At 49.3% G+C, this 22,002-nt stretch overlaps 3 protein-coding genes across 15 annotated transcripts in view; 1 reads left to right on the top strand and 2 right to left on the bottom strand.

Moving 5' to 3' along the window:
- Cnot1 (CCR4-NOT transcription complex subunit 1) overlaps positions 1-9,528 on the top strand; it is an 85,150-nt gene extending 75,622 nt beyond the window's left edge. For all 9 annotated transcript variants that reach the window (XM_032888042.1, XM_032888039.1, XM_032888038.1 and 6 more), the window contains exons 41-49: positions 1,084-1,247; positions 1,614-1,731; positions 2,789-2,890; positions 4,047-4,220; positions 5,201-5,350; positions 6,213-6,393; positions 8,049-8,181; positions 8,888-9,022; positions 9,174-9,528. In XM_032888042.1, the coding sequence (XP_032743933.1) occupies positions 1,084-1,247; positions 1,614-1,731; positions 2,789-2,890; positions 4,047-4,220; positions 5,201-5,350; positions 6,213-6,393; positions 8,049-8,181; positions 8,888-9,022; positions 9,174-9,252 (1,236 nt within the window). In that variant the 3' untranslated portion in view covers positions 9,253-9,528. The remainder of the gene's footprint in view (positions 1-1,083; positions 1,248-1,613; positions 1,732-2,788; positions 2,891-4,046; positions 4,221-5,200; positions 5,351-6,212; positions 6,394-8,048; positions 8,182-8,887; positions 9,023-9,173) is intronic.
- An 860-nt stretch (positions 9,529-10,388) lies between these two features.
- On the bottom strand, positions 10,389-13,367 carry Setd6 (SET domain containing 6, protein lysine methyltransferase). The gene is made up of 7 exons (XM_032888046.1): positions 13,007-13,367; positions 12,788-12,929; positions 12,478-12,672; positions 12,231-12,354; positions 11,302-11,482; positions 11,072-11,214; positions 10,389-10,945 (listed from the first exon to the last, which is right to left on the bottom strand). Exons 1-7 carry the CDS (start codon positions 13,341-13,343, stop codon positions 10,640-10,642), a joined length of 1,428 nt encoding a protein of 475 aa, XP_032743937.1. The 5' UTR covers positions 13,344-13,367; the 3' UTR covers positions 10,389-10,639.
- Positions 13,368-14,326: 959 nt separating this feature from the next.
- The window catches only part of Ndrg4 (NDRG family member 4), a 35,806-nt gene continuing 28,130 nt past the window's right edge, over positions 14,327-22,002 (bottom strand). For 3 of the 5 annotated variants that reach the window (XM_032887330.1, XM_032887328.1, XM_032887331.1), the window contains 11 exons: positions 21,796-21,856; positions 20,001-20,087; positions 19,862-19,918; positions 19,620-19,723; positions 19,459-19,515; positions 19,326-19,377; positions 18,530-18,577; positions 18,343-18,378; positions 18,158-18,209; positions 16,876-16,914; positions 14,327-16,089 (listed from right to left, as the gene is read on the bottom strand). In XM_032887330.1, coding sequence (XP_032743221.1) covers positions 15,935-16,089; positions 16,876-16,914; positions 18,158-18,209; positions 18,343-18,378; positions 18,530-18,577; positions 19,326-19,377; positions 19,459-19,515; positions 19,620-19,723; positions 19,862-19,918; positions 20,001-20,087; positions 21,796-21,856 — 748 coding nt within the window. In that variant the 3' untranslated portion in view covers positions 14,327-15,934. The remainder of the gene's footprint in view (positions 16,090-16,875; positions 16,915-18,157; positions 18,210-18,342; positions 18,379-18,529; positions 18,578-19,325; positions 19,378-19,458; positions 19,516-19,619; positions 19,724-19,861; positions 19,919-20,000; positions 20,088-21,795; positions 21,857-22,002) is intronic. The other 2 variants (XM_032887329.1, XM_032887332.1) reach the window with 1 other exon arrangement.

Raw genomic sequence — 22,002 nt, 5'->3', positions numbered from 1 at the left:
CATTCCTGTGTCCAGTGTCTCATCACCACCCCACTCCACCTCTCCACCAGGCATTGTTTGAGACAAGGTCTCACTGTAGCCCCGGATAGCCTGCAACTCACTTTGTGGACAAGGCTGTCCTCAGAATCAGAAGTGCCGTGATTGAAGGGCACACTTGGATGATGATCCAAACAAGAGGCGGTGGAAGCTGGTGCACTCCTGCTCCACTTGTGTCTGAATGGGGTGACATTTAATTATCGACCTGATTTAGACAGAGGGAATCGTGGAATGTGAATATTAAACTAGTGCAAGACTGTGAATCTTGACTGTAGCTTTGCCTGTAGAGAAATACAAGTGGGACCTACTGTCCCTGCAGTGATCATTGAGCAGAGGAGAATGCGGACATACATCAAGCCAGGAGAAGTGGGAATCGTTTGTTCCTTGTAGACTTCAGGTCACATTAGACATTTCAACATTGTTGAATTTCAGCATGACATCCAGGTTTCTATAGCTTTAGAAAAACCAGTGGCCTTTATTGAAAATACAGAAGTTTGGTTTAATAACAGTGAAATTTAAACAAACAAACAGAAAAGAAAACTGAGTCAATCCCTTTGGCTGCGGGCACAGGAATTTGTGTCTAAACAGCACGTATGTATCCTTTTTTTCTTTTCTTTTTTTTTTTTTTTTTGGTTCTTTTTTTCCGGAGCTGGGGACCGAACCCAGGGCCTTGCGCGTCCTAGGCAAGCGCTCTACCACTGAGCTAAATCCCCAACCCTGTATCCTTTTCTTTATTGTTTGTAGTGCTTAAGAGTACAGGGTAAGCCAGTGCTGGTAGTGAGTTCCTGAGTGAGGAGGCAGGAACATCACAGTGGAACCTGTAAGTTCAAAGCCAGCTTTTGGGCAGCCTCGCAAGACCTCGTGCAGAGTTTTAAAACCACAACAGAACAAGCTCAAAGATGGCACTCACATGCCGCGTCCCAAGCATTTGGGAGGGCCTAGGTTCTTTCCGAGAACACAAGGTCTTCAAGGACTTAGGGCTTGGAAGTGGCGGTGACTGGGCTCACCTGTGTGGCTGATGGGACGTGGTCTCTGTGTTCCGTCTAGGTTCTCGGTATAGTAGTGGGAGTTCTCCTGCAGGACCACGATGTCCGGCAGAGCGAGTTTCAGCAGCTTCCCTACCATAGGATTTTCATCATGCTGCTGCTGGAGCTCAATGCACCTGAGCACGTGTTGGAGACCATCAATTTCCAGACCCTTACAGCTTTCTGGTGAGCGTTTCACATAGTAGAAATTTCTATTTGCTGCTGTCATTTGATACAGGGTCTCATAGCTCAGGCTGATCTCAAAAGTTCCTGTGTTGCTGAAGCTGGCCTTAAACTCCTGATTCTAGCTTTCAAGAGCTGGAATTACAGCCATGTACCCCAAACACCCAACTTGATAGTTGATCTTTGTGTAGGTATCAAAGGCTGTGCTGGAATCACAGGCAGTGAATGTACTTTGCTGAAATTTAAGGACTGTTGGTTTAGTGAGGTAAAAGTCAGGCACAACTTTGGTATGTTTTGATGTGTGTTTCTTTGTAAAGTCTTCATTCGTTTACTATATTTAAATTTGTGCTTCTGAAATTTTTCTTTCAGCAATACATTCCACATCTTGAGGCCTACCAAAGCTCCTGGCTTTGTATATGCTTGGCTTGAATTGATCTCGCATCGGATCTTTATTGCAAGAATGCTGGCACACACGCCACAGCAGAAGGTGTGGCTGCAGTTTATCTCCTACAGATGAAGCCTGTAACTACCCGGGGCTTTCTAGCATTATTTATGCCAGGTTCTATTAGCTACCCAGTAGCAGGTTACTTTTCCCACACATGTTATTTGGTCACATTATTTATGTCACATCATTTAAAGGGGCTTATCAAGTACTTCACTACATCTAAAGGCTTTGCTGGGTGACAGATACTGCTTTTCTAGCTTTGTTATGGGCCATCTGTGTCGGTCTCCAGTCATGCTGGAGTTGTTAACAGTATTTAATAGAAATTTGTCATTGTGCAGCTAAATGGCAAAGGAGTACTATATAGTAAGTACCTTCATCTGGTCCTTCAGACCAGAAGAAAATGGAACACTTATGTGTTGAAATAAACTGGGCAAGAAAGTGAAGTAACCTCTTAATGAATTTGTCCTCTGGTTTCCATATGCAATCCATGGCGCAAGCGCGCATGCACACGCGCGCATTGTGCACACACAAAGAATGAAATAGAATTGGTATGACTGGGGATATTACAGTAACTAGGCCACTTGGGGGCTGAAAGTACAGAATTGAGGCTATAAATTCAGCAAGGTTATGTAGTAGGAGTTGGGAATAAGAAAAGAAATAGTTGGTCCAGACCTTAAAAGAAGGAGTCACGGCAAACAGCCTGCCTGTCGTTAGTTTGATATTATATCTGAAATTCCCTCAAGGTGGTCTCCTTCCTCTTTAGTTTCCTTAGAGGCACGAAGTTAAATATTTCCCCAAATCTCTGGAGTCCTGTTGTTTCAGATAGCATTCCCACTACCATAATACTTAGTCTTTTTGTTTTGTTGTCTGTTTTCCTGGCTGACTTGGAACTTAGTTTTCCTCCTCAGCCTCCTGTGCTAGGGTTTTAGACACATCCCACCACACTGAGCTGACACTTCACTTTGCTAGGATCCAGTCTGAAGAGGCCCCCATGTCAGGTTATTACAGATAAGATACAATATGGGGGCTTGGGCAAGTTTCTGGTAGCCGACCAGCTTCTAAATGTTAGTACAACTCATGTACATTTCTCTCTTTTTAGGGGTGGCCTATGTATGCCCAGCTGTTGATTGATTTATTCAAATATTTAGCACCTTTTCTTAGAAATGTGGAACTCACTAAACCTATGCAAATCCTCTACAAGGTAATTCTTATTTACAAATACCTGAAAAAAACGTTTTTATGCAGGAACTATTACTATGCTTTTACAGTACCATTTGATACTCAGAGCCCTACTTAAGGATACACTAGTGGTGCAAGTGCCTCTCCCACTGTAGGTTTTCTTTCTCCATCTTTTATATGTCTCCTGCATTGCACTCCCATCTCCCAACCACCACAGTCCTAGCCTTTGCTACAACCTCACTGGGAATTTAACATCTGCTTCCGTGATGATGTCCTGTTTGATTTGTTTCATGTGTATGACTTTTGCTTGCATGGGTGCATTTATGTGCACCACATGTATGCCTAGTGCTCAGGGAATACAGAAGGATGATGTTGGCTCCCCAGGAAATGATACAGATAGTGGAGAGCCACCATGTGGGTGCTGGAAGCAAACCCCAGTCCTCTGCAAGGGCAGCGAGTGCTCTAGCAGCTGAGCCTCTGCAGAGCTTCATCTTACTGGGGCAGAGCTTCACTGTTTAGCCTGAGTTTGCCAGAAGAACTCGAGTTCCTCCCGACTCTGTCTCCCTCTTGCTGGAGTTAACAGGATGCAGCAGCATGCATTACCCAACCTCCTTAATGAGATTTTCATGTATAGATGTATCTTTCCGTCATCTTCCTTCTCGTAGTTTGCTCATGTCCCCCTGTGACTTTGTCCCCCTATGGCACTAGGGATGAAACCTAGGGCCTTCTTAGACACGCATACATACATACTAGACTATCGCAGGGTGCTAAGGTGTTCTTCCTACCTACACATCAAAATTGTTGGATTTACTATACTTGTTAAGAACTAGAAAAGGTTAGCTTTGAGCCCACCACCATTTTCTGCAGTCAGTTTGCCTGTTTTACTTTGTTTGTCCTCTTTCTAGTTCCCAGAGACAGATGTGGCAACATTGTTTCTGGCAGAATGTTTGTACTTTATTTAAGGCTCAGCTCCTAGTTTTTTATGATTTCTGCATGTAATTATTTCTATAATCTTAACTGTATGCATTAATTAAAGCCTATAGGTTTTGTTGTTGTTTTTAATGTTACTAAAATATACTTTTGACTTTTTTTTTTTTTTTTTTACCAAGTTAAAGTTTACAATGGAGAAAAAAAAAATATTGCTTTCTTAGTATGGAACTTTTTCCCTTTGTATGTAGGGTACTCTGAGAGTGCTGCTAGTTCTTTTGCATGATTTCCCAGAGTTCCTTTGTGATTACCATTATGGGTTCTGTGATGTGATCCCTCCTAATTGTATCCAGTTAAGAAATTTGATCCTGAGTGCCTTCCCAAGAAATATGAGGCTCCCAGACCCATTCACGCCTAATCTGAAGGTAAAGTTTTGTGTTTGTTACAGTCTTGCTGGCGATTTAACTTTTATTTCCTTAATGTTTCCTTGATTTTTTTTTTTTTTAATTTTTCCCCTTAGATTCATTTTATGTGTATGGTTTGAGTTTATGTGCAGCAGAGGCCTAAATAAGGTAGTGGGTCATGGAACAATTGGACGGAGATGACCGTGAGCTGCCGTGCGGGTGCTGGGTACCGGACTCTCTTAAGAGCAGCCAGCATTCTTGACCACTAGGCCATCTTTGCAGCTCCTGAAGGGAAAGTTTTTATCTTAACATTTCAGTCTTCTTTCTAATAATCAGTGTATTTAGTCCCCCTCTCTCTAGCACGTACACATTTTAGGTATTGATACTTTTAGGGGAACTAATTCTGTTATTAATTTTGCTGAGTGTGATACTATTGTTGAATATTAGTTTACTATTTTCCTGGTTACTGCTTTTCATATTTTTGACATGTTATAATTATTGAACCCCATACTGAAAGTTGGGCGGTTGCTGATTCCACACTGAGTAATTCAACAAAGTGGTCTTCGCAATGTCTACACTTCACAAGTTTTCATGTGTGTGTGTTGAAATTATTTAATGAAAAGGAACCACTTAAAATCATGTTAACGGCGGTAGCCTTAAAATAAGAGTATCCTATTAAATCTCTTGAGCTCTCCTTTTTTAAGGTCCTTTTTTAAATACATTTTAAAGCATATATTTGTCTGGGGCTTCTTTCAGTGGTTGGGACTCTTGATAGTAAGTATGGAATAATCTGTACCAATTTGAAATCTAAGATTGGGGAAAAAAAAGGTTACCAGTGCAAATTAGATTGGCACAAAAATATTCTTTTGCTAACACTGCATGACAAGAAAATGTTGATTTGTCATAATCACAGTCTGTGCACATGTTTAGTTCTAGAAAGCCATCCTGAGAGGTATGGTTTGTTAACTTGTGGCTGATGTGACTCTTGATGTTTGTGGCAGGTGGACATGCTGAGCGAAATTAACATTGCACCTCGGATCCTCACCAACTTCACTGGAGTGATGCCACCTCAGTTCAAAAAAGATTTGGATTCTTATCTTAAAACTCGATCACCAGTCACTTTTCTGTCTGATCTGCGTAGTAACCTACAGGTTAGCTGGTTTGTTTGCCGTAAGTTCTCTGCCGCGTCTTCTGCACAGGCAGTTCATGTGCACCGTCCAACCTGAGTCCCATCCAGACGAGTCTTCAACCCGGCTTTATAGAGTGTTAGAAACATCGAAGTTGGAAGTGGTAGCACGAACCTGTCACCTTAACACGGAGAAGACTGGGGCAGACCGGGTGACAAGCTTATGGCCAACTTGAGGGCAAGACCTCATTCCTGGAAATACACACATCCTTAAATTCATGTACTCCTGTAATTGTGAGCTTCACTGGGTTATATGCTTTGCTAACAGTTCATCTTTGACCCAGTTATCGATGAGGCTACTTTCCTGTGAGACCCGACCAGCATTTCTAGAGTGACTGTAGTGAAATTCCCTCTATGGAATGACTTGAAGTGGATTTGGCTTTCCAGTGTTAGCATAGTTAATGTGCACATTATTTCTCTAAATTGATATGATTGAGGTTGTGCTTGAAATTTGTTTTTATAGCTGTATCACCCACCTGTAAAAGTATTTGGTTTTCCAAAGAAACACAAGTCTTCTCGTAGAGTCCTTCCTAGGGCAGCTGTACATTTGTAGAGCTCACAGTCTTGAGCAGGTTCCTTATATTCAAATCACAAAGGATCTCAACAGCTATAGCCCTTTTAAGAAAGAAGGCTTGAGAAACAGCAGTGCTGCCAAGCATAGTGGCACATACCTTCCTTTAATCCCAGCACTGGGGAAGCAGAGGCAGGTGGCTCTCTGTTTTTGAATCTAGCCAGAGCTACACTATGAGATCCTCTCTCTGGAAAAAAAATTAATGAAATATTAAGTATTTTTCGTAGCTGTATGGTAAATTTCTTTTCCCATTTAGGTATCTAATGAGCCTGGGAATCGCTACAACCTCCAGCTTATCAACGCATTGGTGCTCTATGTAGGGACTCAGGCCATCGCGCACATCCACAACAAGGGCAGCACGCCTTCAATGAGCACCATCACCCACTCAGCACACATGGACATCTTCCAGAATCTGGCTGTGGACCTAGATACCGAGGGTGAGTGAAGCTGGCCATTTGCGCCATCACATTCTCTGGACTTTGCCACAGATAGAATCGCAAGAATCTAGAAATTTTCTTTAAGCTACAATAAGGAATGCTTAATTATAAAATGTGAAGAAAATGGTCTCCAATCTTGCCCTGTAAGTAAAGATTTTGGTATGCCTGACTAATAAAATGTGTCAAATAAGTACTTTTTGATAGCCCACATCTGAGGGTCATACTGCATTGTTTCATAAGTTTGTCTTTACCATTGTTCATCAAGGTCTACTTGACAGGGAACGGAACACGTTACTAAATGTGAGGTATAAGACGAGGGACTAGAGCTTGCTGTGACTGTAGGATGTGTACAGTGTCAACCATTGTGGTCCGTCTCCTGGTTGAGCTGTTTCTCTCGGTGGTCAGTATTTAGAATCCCCCGCTTAGGTGCCAAATAAGCTCTGCTTGCTAAAAAATCCATGGCCTGATGTCTTTGTTACTCCATGCCTATTTGTATATATATATGGGGGGGGGGCTCCTGCTTTATCAACCAGATGTGTACGCAGTTTTATCCCCAGAACGTGAGGGTGATTTCAGTCTGTTGTAACACGTCTTCATCACCTTGAAGACTCAGCAGGTCATGCCTCAGTCCTGATCCACTACTATTCACGGTCACAGTTTTTATGCTGCTGGCAGACGTCTTCTTGGCATTTGCTTTGAACTTGGTCTTCAGGGCATCTCTCACTGCTTTGGCACTGATCTAGGAGAATCAGATGTAACCATGGTCTTAGGAGTGGGGCATGTCAGGCGGAACTGCTAGGTCATCACTTCAGACCACTTAGGTATTTTTAATATAACCTGCTCAGTCTGTGTAATCATTACCTGTGTGTGTGTTCAGGACTGACCATTTGGTATTGGATAACCAATCACTGTTCTCTTCTTTGGGAAGACAGGACTGATTTTTCTACTCTCAGCATTCCTTGATTGCCTGTAGCTCTCTGTGTAGAATTGAATCAAATTTTACATCCTTTAGATAACAGTTTAAGGGTCCTGGTGATAAATGGTAAACAAGAGAGTCACCAGATAGAGCTCCGTTGACACCTGAGCATGCGGAGATTCTGGATTTGATGCCCTCGCCCATTATTCTCCCACAAACCATTCCTTTTCACAGTATGAGGATCTTCAGGGACAAGGCCCTTACAGTAAGGGCTCTGAGGGCAGGACTGTTTCTGTCAGGAAGACATTGCTTTTGTTTATTTCATGTGTACACAGCAATTTTTCAAGTACAAATGAAATAAAATGCTTTAAGTAGCTAGGAGTTGACAGTGCAGAACTGGCTTTCCGCTGCTGTGACGTGACAGGAAGTCTATAGAATGTAAAACAGTGACCCTCAAGAGTTTTTTTTAAAAGAATGTAAGAATTTTGCTTATTCATAGTATGGATTGCAAATAAAATCTACAGAAGCCAAAAAAATAGTTGGTATCCAGAAAAGCACTAGTAAATCACAGAATTGGACTAACCTTCAGTTTGTATGCCATCCTGGCCCAAGGCCCACCGTGCTAATGGTGTCTGCCTTATGGTATCAGTCTCCTTTAGAAACCAAAGCCTAAACTGACTCATGTCTCTCATTCTGGCCCGCAAGGGTAAGTCCTAAATCTAGTTTCCTTGACTTCCAGGCCGGTATCTCTTTTTAAACGCAATTGCAAACCAGCTGCGGTACCCAAACAGCCACACGCACTACTTCAGCTGCACGATGCTGTACCTTTTTGCCGAGGCGAACACTGAGGCAATCCAGGAACAGATCACAAGGTGAGAAAGGTTTAGTGTATGGTGCCCTACAGGGGCTCTTCTCTCCTGCACTGTTTGTAGCCCTGACTGTCTTGAAATTGCTTTGCTCTGTAGACCAGGCTGGCTCAGACTTGACATTGCCTCCCTGTCTGCATTCTGAATCATGTCTGAGGAATTATAAACAAGCTGATGTTGACAGTAGTTGGCTTTGAAATGCTGGGTCTAGTTTACCATAAAAGCAACATGAGTTTCTTGGTGGTAGCAGTGACAATAACGTTTTTTATCCAGAATCTTGTTCACATTTTTGTGTACTTCTTTTTTTTCTAAGGTTTTAAAGGGAAGCTTTAAAGGGTCATACTCTGTTTTGTTTAAACCATATAGGATTGGAGATGAGTGCATAGTCTAGTGGGGTGGGACTTCCTATTCTCCCAACGGAGTACTCGTGCCCACAGTTCTTCCCTACACTGAGCTGTGCTGCTTGCGTGCTTGGGCGGCAGTGTGCCACTGGTTTGTAATTATGTCTGAAGCTTCAGCAGCAAATCTTTGCCACCAGGAAACAAGTATGAGAACAAAGAATTTATTCTAGCCAGCACTTGTCATGTAGGAAGGATCTCACCGATTTCTGTATGCTAAATTCTAAGTGGGTTCAGGGAAAGGGGCAAAGGAGGCATAGTTGTGAGGCATTTGCTTTTTATGTGTTAACTGACTCTTCTCTACCCCCTTTTAGGGTTCTCTTGGAACGGTTGATTGTAAATAGGCCGCATCCTTGGGGTCTTCTCATCACCTTCATTGAGCTGATTAAAAACCCAGCATTTAAGTTCTGGAACCATGAATTTGTACACTGTGCCCCAGAGATTGAAAAGTGAGTTAAAATGTTAATTACCAAGCAGGGAGACAGAAAAGAACGCTTCTAATTTGGGTCTGTGAGTTAAGGGCAGTTGTAGCTGTCAGATTGGGATCTCCAGGCCTGAAGGGTGTCGTGGTGTTAACGCATGCTTGTCTCCCCTTCTCAGGCTGTTCCAGTCTGTTGCGCAGTGCTGCATGGGACAGAAGCAGGCTCAGCAAGTGATGGAGGGGACCGGTGCCAGTTAGATGAACTGTGTATATCCCTTGCAGAGGCATCAACCTTGGTCCCACTGAACCAAGTTCATAAACTGAAGAATCCTTTCAGCTCCTCCTGACTTTCCTAGCCCTTTGGTTCTCAGGCGTCTGCCCCAACAACTGCTGGGGTTGGTCTCCTGTCTATGTGGGCAAGTTCCAAAGTTTAAATGCATTTTTTTTTTTGACTCTTGGCCAAAATTTAGAAGATGCTGTGAATATCATTTTGAACTTGTGTAAATATATGAAAGAGAAAACTTTTGTCTGGAACTTCTTGGGTTTGTGCAAAGTGTGTCTTAGTTATGTGTGTAAAGGCAGTTGATGGCATGCTCTGGTCTCGGGGCACAGCAGCTTGTCTCCCCACTTCTGTGACGTTCCAGAGAATAGCAAAACATTGAACTCATGCAGCTTTCTAAGTGTAGACCAGATAGGCTCTTTGATAGCCTGGGAACACAGGAAGACTCACAGTTGAGACCCAGGGAGCTCTGCTTGCCTTTGGAAAGGGTCCTAAGGGAGAGCATACCTGGAGAGGAAATCACCTCTGGTCTGGGGTTCTGCATCACCATGCCTAGGCTGGCGCGGTACAGCCTGGTAAATAACAGGTCATGTTGTCATGGAGGACTGCTATGGCCGCTGCCTTTTGTAAGGATCAGGATTGAAAACGCTCCATGAACAGCTAGGCCCCTGTTACATTTTGTAGCCTTTGTAGCTTCTGGGCCTTAATCAGCTTTCTTGTAAAGTCATGACATGCATAGGAGTCCACTGTGCCTTTCTCAGTAGCAGCAGCCAGTGCTGGCGACAGAAGTGGACAGCCCAGTCAATAGGAAAGTAGTGACCAGGTTTTCCGATTACTTGGTCCTTTTGGAATTCTGCTACTATATAGTCCAGATTACCCATCTCTTGCCTCACTGGCAATATTACAGCCACCCCTAGTAAGGAAACTTTATATGCCATTTCTGTGTCAACTGGAGGAAACAAGAAAATCTGTGTGGTTAAACTATACTTAAAAACTTCAGGTGTGGAGGTTTTGTTTTCTACTTTTAATTTAATGTCCTTGAAAGATGAGTTGTGACCCTGAGAGTCAATTTTAGGCAACTGATAAAACATCTGTCATACTTTACAAGAAATGTGCTTAAGAAAGATTGAACTTTCAAAGTTGAACTCAGTCCATATTTATTTATTGAGTCCTAAAAAAATCTGATGGCATCAGTAAAAATAGCATGTTCTTAAAAGTCTACTGACCTCAGTCCAAAAACGTCAGCATGGTAACTCTTGGATCAATCTTCAGCCACTTTTCCTTTGATTCTGACTGCAAAAGTCCCAAATTTCTTTCCTTTCCAAGCAATAGAACAGGAACTTAAAAGGTTCTCAGGACACCTGCTTAACTTGTGAGTTCCAGCAACCGATGCAAGATCATCTTCTGACCATAGCGGACCTGCAAGGCTTGCTGCTCCCGCCAGCTCAGCTTGGCGTAGACCTCCTTGTTACTGAGTAAATCCTGCTCCGTTTTTAAGTCTGTGCCATAGGTCTGTAGGGTCAATAGAACACTGTCTCGAAGAAGCCGTTTCCACGATTCTTGGAGCTTGGGGATATTTGTGACTGCCAGACTGCCATCTTCAGTCTCTTCTTCTCCCCATCCAGCCCGCTCTTTGTAGTCTCTGAACTCCTCAGCGGGCATGCACAGTACCTAGAAGGAACACGGGCCCTTGAGATGGGATGTGCTCCCACCTGTGACTGCCATACCACTGTGGGGAAATTAGGTCCCCTTTGTGTTAGTCTAAACGCCAGCACCCATACCCTGTTAGCCCTGTACCTTAAGTGTGGTGGCTAGCTCCTCTTCAGTCAGCACCTCCTCACGACCTATCACAAAGGCTCCCTCTTCCCCTACCAGCTCCTGTTTGCACAGGAAATCCCAGCGTTCACGTAGGAGCAGCCTCTCGGTTTCATCCTCTGTTCCTGTGAAGTAATGGAAGTGAGCGGACATCAACTCCAGCAAGCTGGCTGTCAGAGAGGCCTCCCAGAACCTGGGGTGGGCACACGCACCCTGCAGTGCGGCTTCGCGGACTGCCACCATCTGAATGTCCGCTGTGTCATCTGTGTTGTTAGGGTAGGGCTCGGCGAAACCATACATGTGAATCAGCTGCCAGTTAGCCATTTGCCCATATGTGTTGAAGATTTCGTGACCTTTGAGAATGGGCTGAGTAGCCACCATTCGGAGATATTCCTGGGTTAAAATGATAAAGCTGGGACCACAGCTTCGGCCCCACCAGCCTATGAAGGCCCCTTTCCCCATGGAAGAGCCTGTTGAACTGTGGGCTGAGGCTAAAAGCATTACTGAAGCAGGGAGACCAACCTGAGAGGTCGGTATGTTGGGTTTAGGATTCCAGGTGTACCTGCCTAGTTACCTACACCAGCTTCAAACAAGCCTAGGCCGGGTGACTCACCTGGCGCTCAGGAGGCAACCTCACGAGTCCTGCACTAGCCAGGGCTATATAGTAAGACCATGTCTCAAAAATGTAAGTTAAAGTCACCGTAGAATGGAGGTGAAGAATAAGTGAAAGTCACATCTGCTTACACTGGAGAACAAAGTGGCATGTATAGATTCCTGGGAGTTTGGGCCTGACATGTTCGGTCCTGCCTCAGCTTCCTAGGACACAGGTGTAAGCCATTAGGCTGACATTTGCCCATTTCTCCATCGCATGTGCCTGTGCCTTCTCAATTTTCCATACAGAACGGATACTAAAGTGGGGCTTACTGTGCCTCTGGCCCATGAACATCCCACCTCTTGAACAGTACTGAAGTGCCTTTCCAGGACAGGGCCTGAGGTGATTTGGCAAAGCAGGCAGCTATTCTGGTGGACTTAGGGTGTGTCCGCACCGTCTCATACCAAAAGTACACAGGAGGAGGAAACTGGAGCCGAGTGATTTCACTTGTAATGCACACAACCTGACCAGGGATGGGGGTCCACTCACTGCAGAGTACTCTAGGTTGGCATTATGATTGGCTATGTGGTTTAGAATGTCTGCAGCGGGCACCATCAACGGGGAGTTGGGCTCCTTTTCATCCTCCTCCTCCTCCTCCAGCGGTTCTTGAAAGCTGCCGCAGAGAGAACTCAGCTAAGGCCCAGTCTTGGGTGAGGGGCCTGGAGTTAACTGTTCTTTCCCACCTTCCCCCTCAAAGATGAGGGGCTGCTCCTCTAGGCTTTAACCACTGACCTACCTATAAGCCATCACAAGAGCCACGAGCTGGCGATAGAGCTCCAGGGAGCGAACAGTGGGGCTGAAGAGATCGGAGTGAACCTCCATGAAGGGCAGGACGATGGAATAGTATTCGCTACGGATGTTCACCAAATCCTTCTCCACGGCCTCTGGGACACCTGTACCCTTTAGGAGGCGCAACCGCTCTTCCTCCGGCCTGCAAGAACAGCCCACCCAGGGCCCTTCACAGCCTGCAGCTCCCATGCAGCAGGTGCCGGGTGCCCAGAGCAAAGGAAACAGGTTCTTCCCGGCCCTTCACCTTCGACTCTCACCAAAACATGGGATGCTCCAAACGCCCCAGCTCTGGCCAGAGCGCGAAGTAGGGGCTCCAGGGTGAGGCGGGGGCCTGCAGCTCGTGGAGCAGCGCCAGCAGCAGCGGCACCCACCCGGACAGACTCTGCAGCGCGCCTCGCTCTAGGGAAGACAGCGGGTGAACGTCCAAGCGCGACTCCCTTGCCAGCCTCAGAGCCAGTCCCCTGCCCCTTACTCACCTCGCTCGAGCAGGTCGCTGATGGAACAGGTGTGGGGAGACAGGAGCGCGGACCGCGGCACTGCGAACAGCAGCTCCCCGGGCTGCACGCTCTCCCGCGCCACCATGCCGTAGCCGGCCACTGTGCCCTGCCGGCTCACCATCACCTTGGGACTCAGCTCCAGCCCCACTCGCGTGCACCAGCGCAGGAAGCCGGCCACTGCGTCACTCTCGGGCTCGCGGCCGCTGGGCCCCGCCGGGAGCGGCAGGGGCGCGCGGGCGGCAGCTCTTGGGACGGGGCAGGGCGCAGCGAGGGGCGATGCGTCGCTTACCCGCGCGCGCTTCGCCGGGGCAGCCATGCTGCGAGCAGCCGCGTCCTCACGGCGCTTCCGGCGCCGCGGAACGCGAGCGGACGGGGCGGAGCTCGGTGTCCCTTCTAAACGGCTCCGGCTTAGGAATCGCGCGTGCGCGACCTCACCGGCTGGTTCTGTGCTGTCTGCACCCGAGTTCTGGGCGCGACCCCGAGAGCGGGGTGCAAAGGCAAAACCCGGTTTCTTCCTCCATGGAGCTGGGCTTCTGTGCGGTAGTGACCGACCACTGGTAATAACCGTCTATTTCCTTCGATTTTTTACACCTGGGATTGAAGTGGCCTGAAGAGTTTCCACATCTGTCAGACACACACATCCACAGTTGCTAATTTACCCTTGTTTTTCATCTTCTGCATAAGATAGAATCTTAACGTGTTTTTTTTTTTTTTTTAATTGATGATACATCGGAAGTAGTCAGTGTTAAGTGAATGAATGGTGGTACAAATGGTAACATAGGGGACTTGGCAGTTTAATTCCAGTACTTGGGAGCCTGAAACAGGGAAATTATGGGGAGTTCCTGGCAAGCCTAGGCTACGGAGTGAGACCATGTCTCAAAGCAACTAAAGCCAAGCAAACGAAAAGGGCCGTGCCCTTGCTTTGAAGAGGTCTCACTGGCTAAGCTTTCTGTTCAGCTGTAAAAGAGTTAACGTCATGATTGATAAAACTATATCTCAGAGTATATAGCCTGTGCCATATACTTGGTAGAACCTTACCCATTGTGTGTGAACGCCCTGGTTCAATCTCTATCACCCCAAAAGGAAAAAAACAAAACAAAACAAAGGACCCAGGACGCTGAAGTAGAACTGCTGAGTATTCAAGACCAGCTTTGTCTACAGAATGAGGCTACTCAGCCCTCCCCCACCACAAACGTGCAGACCAGGCACTGACGGTGTAGAGGTACACACAGATGTTTACTATCCTCCACCTGTCTGAATCTAAGGCAGCCTCCCCTGTGATAGAAAACACGGCACACATACACTTAATTTCTTTATTAGTTTTTCTGCACAGATATCTTTCTATATCAATAAGGATTTTTGTTTTGCATTTTGTAATCTCAAAGTCTCTTATCAGCCACCAGAATACACAAAATTAGGCTCTTAACTTTGTACAGAGAGGAAAGTAATGAACTCCATTAAAAGTTCATCCTGACCAAAGAGAAGACAACCATCAATGGGAAACCACATACAGAAGGACCCGATATACATACATATATATATAATGTATAGGTATTTATAGATATCTTAAGAACACAGCAAAAAGATGTCCAATACTTGAAGTGCTATCTACAGTAAGGGATTAATTCTGCCAGCTTTAAACAGTCACACTCGGTATTCACGGAAGCACGTGAGTGAATAGAACCAGGGATAGGATACACTCCACTGGACTTCAGAGCAGTCTGGAAATGGCTTACGTTACAGAAAGAAGGGGTGGCATACGCCACAGACACATGGATGTAGGTGTCCTCCTGCCTCAGAACACCCACACAACACCACATACATCACGCCCACCCCATATTCACACTTAAGTGCTCTCTCTCTCTCTTCTCTGGGGATGGCTGACACAATAGCTCTGGGCTGTGAGAGTCTACACAGTCAGGTGGCAGACATAGTTGCGGGCTGTAGGAGGTACGGAGCCTTTGTTCATCTGGAGAATAACCCATCTCCCACCCAAGGAGCAGGCCATTTCCAGCCCCTCCAGCAAGCAGAGGTCACTGTATCTTTCTGTCTTGTACCTTCCTAATGCTCACTTCTCAAGTAATGTCTGTGACATGCTGGCCCAGGTCGACCAGGGCACTGTGACAAACACTTGCTGTTTGAAACCTGGGATAGGAGGGACCTACAGTACCTGCCAGCTCCCAAAGGGGTAACCATGGAGTTCTCAGGGGCTGTACACAGCATACAAAGTCATCAACATTTCACCTCCGCCAACGGGGACAAGAGAGACCAGGTGACCTTTGCCTCAGGGTGGACATGGCCCTGTGGTGGCAGAGTATGGGGTTCCTGCCCCCATGTCAGGGTTCTCCATATTCTGTCTTCAGCCTGGCTAGCCTTCTATCATGTCCTGCCCAGAGAGCACCAGGAAAATGGCTGTCTGCTCAGAGCGCTCTCTTGTGGCTACCATCCTCATGACTGTCACCTCTACTGTTAGGTGTGCTTGGTACAAGGGTTACAGAAAAGGGACGGCTCCCCACTGGTCTGACTCCCACTCACAACAGAGCCTTGGCTCAGCACCCGCCATCTTCAAACTCCCTATCTGCCAGCTCCAGGGGGTGGGCTGTGCTTTCTTTCGTACTATGTCCTACACATCCTGGCCACACCCCAGATGGGCAGACGAAGGGGGCCGTATCAACCAGTGACCACGCTGCGTGAGCTGCGAGTGTATAAGGCGAGCCCTTCACATCCTCTAAGACTGTTGTGCTGTGCCATCCTAAGGTGGATCCCCTCGTTTTAAGTAAAAGAGAAGTAACCCCATTTCCTCCCCTTCACTCTCACAAAAATAAACCAGAGGGAAGATGAGCCGGTGCGAAGATGGCAGTGGGACCTGGGGGCAGGTAAGCGGGTGTCTTGGGCAGGACGAGGGCTTCAGCAGGACACCTCCATGGTGTGGTTGACCTGGCCCATCCCCTCACTGCTGTCTGAGTGGGTGCAGGGCTGAGGGCGGCTACCATCCACAGAACTGGCGCTGGTGAGGGACGCGGTACGAGAGCGCGCAAGGCGGGTCATGCTGGCTGAGGGCACTGTGGACAGAAACAGAGGTTCCTGAGGACAGGCAGGGTGGGGTAATGGCAGGTGGGAAAAAGACAACACAAGCAGAGCGGCCAGTGAGACCCAGTCTTGCCCCATACAGAGGCCCATCCCAAGCCAGGGTGCTGGCACTGGCTATACTAGGCCAAGGCATGCAGGGCCAGCCAGCAACAGTGAGCAGGCCAAATGGGCTGCAGCCAGCAGGATCCTAGGTCCCAGCAGCTACCCAAAGCCATGACCAGAGCAGGGCAGGTGCCCGTTAGGCACCCTGAGCTGGGATAGGGAGACACTGTGTGGCCAACTAGACCTGCATCCAAAGAGTGATGGGGGAGAGGAGGGCGGCAGGACTGTTTCTGTGAAAGACACAAATAGCCAAAGGCTGCCTTGAATCTTGCTTCTAACTATTGTAGGTAGGTAAGGCCAGTCCACCTAGAGGCTGGGCAGGGGGCAGATATCATGTCTGCAAGGCAAACCTAGTACTGTGTTCGAGGTTCTGCTTCTAACTCCCAAAGCTCTGGAAGCCCCACAGCCCACAGCAACCTAGAAACAAGAGGACTGACTGCTCTGAGACCAGTCGGCGTCAGGCCCCACACGAGACAGGGCCCTCAGCAGACCAGGGTCTGTGGAAGAGCAGGGATTTCTCTGGGGCTTTGAGCTGAGCAGAACAGGGGAAGATTCCAAACCACGGCAAGACACAGTGTGGCTGCAGCACTGCATAGGAGCGGGGGAGGGGCCGGGCGGGGTCACATGCATGGGCGGAGGGGCCACGACAGGGCTACCTGCTCCTCCACTGAGCCTTCGGTCCTTCAAGTGTGCAACTGAGAGAGAAGACAGCCAGAGAGGGCAAGGGGAGGGGAGACACAGAACATGGTGAAGATTGGGCCAGGCTGAGGGCGCCAAGTTGGGCTGAGATGGGCCGAGATGAGACAGACAAGAGAGGGCCAAGGGCAGGGCTGACGTGGGAAAGCCCGCTCGCTGCTGCAGCCCATCCGAGTGGCAGCCCACGGAGGCCACACCGCAGGCCTGGCTGCAGTCTCGGGATTCTCACTCTTCTCCTGCCCAGGCTGTGGCTTAAGGCCCACCGAGGACACATCCTAGGCTAGGCTAGGCTAGTGCTCTCACCACTCGCTCTCCCACTCGCTCGCCTGTCCTGGGATGCCTGGAGTGGCTCTCTCGAAGCCCAAGGGCACACTCTAGTGCCCACGACTGCTGCTCCTTCCTGGCCTCACAGATGTCTGCCAAGCTCCAAGACCTCATGGGGCCCAGCATGGCATTCTGGCTGGTCCTCCCTGCCTGCTTGGGCTTCTCTTTGCTCCACTTCTCCCTGAGAGGCTGGCAGGGTGGAAGGATATCCCGTTTGCTGTCCCCAGGAGGTGCAAGCTCCAGGGGCACCACAGTGAGTGAGGGAGAGCGAGAGCGGTCTGCCTCCTGGCAGGTCTACATCGGAAAGAGGGAACCTGGAGGTTCAGGAGGCACACGGGAGCCATTGGGAGCGAGGGAGCGAGCGTGCGAGCGTGCGTGCGTGGGTGCGTGCGTGCGTGCGTGCGTGTCGAGTGCTCACGGGCATAGGCTGAGTCTCATTGCTGTTACCTGAGGGAATGCTCCAAGAAGGATGGGGAACTGAAAGCTGGTTCAGCCCTTGTTCCTGGAGGATCCCCAGGTTCCCTTCTGCAAGTCTGGATGATGTCCCCACCCCCTCCTTTCTCTAGTCCCAGACTCCATGGGCTTGAGTGCTAACCTACTGTGACAAAGGGCCTTTGAGGTACTTTCAGCCCAATAGGGTGTGGGTGACTCATCTGAAACAGGCTTCCCTACAGGACTTGGACTAGGTACTGGACCCTCAAGGGCTGGAGGAAGAGTTCTCTCCCAAACAGGCCCTTGCATTGGGCTCAGGTTAGTGCCTAAGGCAGAGAAACCGGCTGGGCCTGGGCCTCACAGCTTACAGTGTGTGTAGAGGCTGGCGAGAAAACCTGGTGACAAAGAAGACCCTCACCCATGGGCACCCCAGCGCACGGGTAATGTGCTCCAGTCCCTTGCCCGGGGTGGTGGGGGTGTACTTACTGTAGCCCATGCCTTGCAGGAAGTATTTGAAGGCCTCAGTCAGCTTCCCTGGCTGCAGTCGGAAGGAGAACATGCTTTGACCGGTTCCCTAACTCGTGGGAAGGATGGGGAGCCCCATCCCCTCACTCCGGGCCCCCACCAACAGGCTGCGTGACAAGGGCAGGAAGGAGGCCCAGGAGTCTTACCTGGGTCACCTGAGGAAGACCACCAGAGTCTGCCATCTGAAAGGAACAGAGCAGGGTGAGCTGAGGAGCCCCTGCCTGACACCTCAACAGACTGAGCTGTTCAAACACCTTCTCCCGATCCCATGTTGCCCCGAAGACCCCTCCCTGTGGCTGAGCATGGCCTGGGGGTTGGGGGAGGATATCTCACCTTCAGGAAGGTTGTAGTGGTTGGGTCCAGTTTGGAGTTACACTCAACCTGGGGACAAGGAGGCAGCTTCAAGCCAATACCCCTGCTCCACTGCTTAGACAAGTTCTGTGCCCAGAGCAGGGAGGGGACAGAAGGGGGGGGGAGTACAGGCCCAAGGCCTCCCCTCCCCCCAGCCTTTTTCCTGCTAGGGCTTCCTAAGTCCCTGGAGGCCTGTTGGCCTGAGGGGCCTGGAACTGCAGTCATGACCGCAAGTTTATCCCAGGAGGCCAGGTTCACTCTAGCAGGAGGGACCAGAGGATCCAGACAGTGGGGTCCAGAGGTGCTCAAGGACAGGAGGCAATGCCAGGGACCCTGCCTGGGCCAAGTGTAGTGCGACCCACATCTACCCTCACAGCCTCCTTCTGAGCTCCCCTTGGCTCCACAGCCCCGGGCACCTGTGCTCATGTGCACCCACCCCGAGGCTGCCTACTGCCAGGGCTCAGTGGAAGCAGTGACACGCACTGCCCCATACTGAATGCCTGGGTGGCTCCAAGGTGAGTACCCATGTCCAGGAGTTACTTATGAGTCCACTTTCAGAAGAAGCTGTAGAGCTAAACGTGCAGGGGAGAGAGGAGAGAGCACTGGGCAGTCTGGCCCCAGCCTTAGCCCCATCTCCCCGGGCCCTTCACCTGGACGATGGGGGCAGTCAGGCCCCAGCGCACGGACAGATGCCAGAAGAGGATCTGGGAAACCCATCCCTCAGCGCTTGCCCCGGCTCTAGCCTCCCTCCCCGTCAGACAGACAGACAGACACTCACCACCCCGTCCTCAGCAGGTGCATTGTCACCGACCACCAGCATCACCGGGCAGCTAGGAGACAGAGGACAAGGGTCTGGCCGGGGTCTGGGGCAAAGGCAGGGAGGAACTGGCCGGAGGGCAGGAGTCACTCACCGGAGTGTCTTGGCATTGGGCACCGTCCCAGGCCGGTTAATGTCAAGGTCTCTGCGGCTGTGGGGGAGGGGCAAAGGTAAAGAGGGTATCCCAGGGGTGGATCCCAACACTGTCGACTGGTAAACCATCGCGTCCTGAACCCGCTCTGTTCATGCCCATACCTATTGTACATGTTCCAGAAGAGCTGAAGGTTGGCCTGGTTCACCACGCTCGAGATCTGCTGCCGGTAGCTCTGCACCAGCTCCGTGTTGTTCACCAGCTCCTCCTGGGCACCAGAGGGTGGGAGGGGCGCTATGACCCGGCCCTGCTGGATCTGCAGCAGTCGCCCGCCCAGGCTGCCTGAGTCCCGCCTGTAGCCCCTGCCCCTGCAGACACCCCACGTGCTGTCCGACCCACCCCTTACCTGGCTGAAGAGATGGGAGAGTACAGTATCTGGCAAAGTGCTGGTCAAGCCGGAGAGCTGCAGGAGGGAGGGAAAGCCAGAGTGAGACCTGTCCCGGCTCACCAACAGCAGGACCAGGCCACGTGGCCTTGGTGCTCACCTTCGTGGCAGCCCAGTCAATCCAGCCTTTGCCATTGGGGTCAATGTTCATCAACACCAGCCCCTCCACCAAGTCAGGGAAGATGAGCTGCAGGGTGGGGAGAAGGCAAATTAGGCCGGGTAACTCCTGCTTGGTAAGGTCTTCAAGATACCACCTTTGGGGCGGGGGAGAGGCTGGAGGGATGGCTCAGTGGTTAAAGGCACTGACTGCTCTTCCAGAGGTCCTGAGTTCAAATCCCAGCAACTACATGGTGGTTCACAACCATCTGTAATGAGAGCTGGTGTGTCTGGAGACAGCTACAGCATATGTATATATAAATATATGTGTATATAGATATATATGTATACAGATATGTATATATATAAATATATATATAAAACAGAATATCACCCATTGACTGTGTAGCTTGGTCTATATACAAAGTCAAATGTCAAGAGTCGTGTGGGTCCTCTCTGCCCACCCTAAAACTTCTCCAATTTAGGTGGAATCCATGATCACAGCAGCTTTTTACCCTAATACATGTGTATGTATCTGCCCATGTGTGTGTCGCCTGGGGGTGGGACCCAGAGCCCCACTGAGTAATGAACATCTTTTAAATCTTGTTAAGTTTTTACGTGTGTGTGTGTGTGCGCGCGCGTGCGCGCATGTGCGTGTGCGTGTGCGTGTGTGTTAGGAGGTGTAAGGAAGCAAGACTCCAGTGGAAATTGGTCCCCTCCTTCCACCTCATGGGTCCAGGGGATCGAATTCAGCTTGTGAGGCTTGGCGGCAAGCTCCTCTACCGCTGAGCCGGCTTGCCAGCCCATCTTAAAACAGCCGTTTCCTTCCTCGCTTCTTATGGCTGTAGAAACTCCTGTGGTAGAAGAAAGTGGCCAGCCTGTGCTGACCGGGACACAGACCTGTGCGTTCTGTCAACTGTCAGCCTGTGTGTAGAACAGGAAACATACACACACTTCAAGCCCTACAACCGGTCTGCAGAGTCTGGAGTAGTCCACAGCTAACAAAATGACTGCCTCAGGACAGAAACTGGGGGGATTCTTCTTGTTCAACAATAACATACACGTTTGGACCCTGAAACAGTTTCTGGTTTTAGAGACAGACGAGGGCTTCCCTGCCTAGCCTGTTATTTCTGAGTTGTGGCTCTCTTCAAACCTCAGATCCAGAATGTGTTATGCGTGGTTAGAAGACCATGTGTGTTCATGAAGACTGCGTCCATCAGAGACAACCGCTGCTGGTGGACAGGGTGACCAGTGACAGTTCGTCCCTAACAGGAATACTAACTAGCTTTGGAGAACGGCGAAGCAGGCAGTAGCTGGCGGTCTTCTGAAGGATCGCACAGGGAACGAACTGCCTTTTCTGTTTTATTCTAGCGTTTACGATTAGTGTGTCAGGCATGTCCTAACTCATGCGGAGGTCAGAGGACAGCTCTGTAGAGTCCCTCTCCTCCTCCGTGTGGGCTCCGGGGACCGAGTTCAGATCGCCCGCCAGCCTCACGCGGTTTACCTGTTGAACCATCTTGCCGGTCCATCTATTTTAAATGTTTGTGTAGTGTTAGGGATGGAACCCAGAGCCTCACCGATGCAAGGCAAAGCCTGTCACGGAGCCACATCCCTGACATCTCCCCTCCCCCACACCTCATTTCTAAGTTAATTTCCTTGGAGGGAAAAGGGGGTTGGGAGGAGGGCTTCTCTCAGCAAAAGGGAACAGAGAAGATGGGGAGGAAGAGCAGGGGAAGTCCTTGTGGCCCAGGTGTCAGCCTCTAGGCCTGGCCTGGGGTTCTGAGGGTGGGGACACTCACTGCAAACTTGGCGAGCACATACGCTCCGGCCCCCACTCCGATGCCAATCACGTACTTGAATCTGTGGTAGAGCAGGGCTGGTCACTCTATGGCTGCAATGTTATTTCCTACGAAGCTCAGCTACAGTACATTCCCCGCCCCCCCACTCTACCCTCAGCCCTCAGCTAACGGCAGTGCTGTGGACACCCTCCTACCCCGCAGCCCAGA

The sequence above is a fragment of the Rattus rattus genome, chromosome 17 (genome assembly GCF_011064425.1).
Source record: "Rattus rattus isolate New Zealand chromosome 17, Rrattus_CSIRO_v1, whole genome shotgun sequence".
NCBI classification, from domain to species: Eukaryota; Metazoa; Chordata; class Mammalia; order Rodentia; family Muridae; genus Rattus; species Rattus rattus.
Note: the sequence above shows the minus strand (reverse complement) of the source record. Positions and strands in the feature narration are given on the sequence as shown.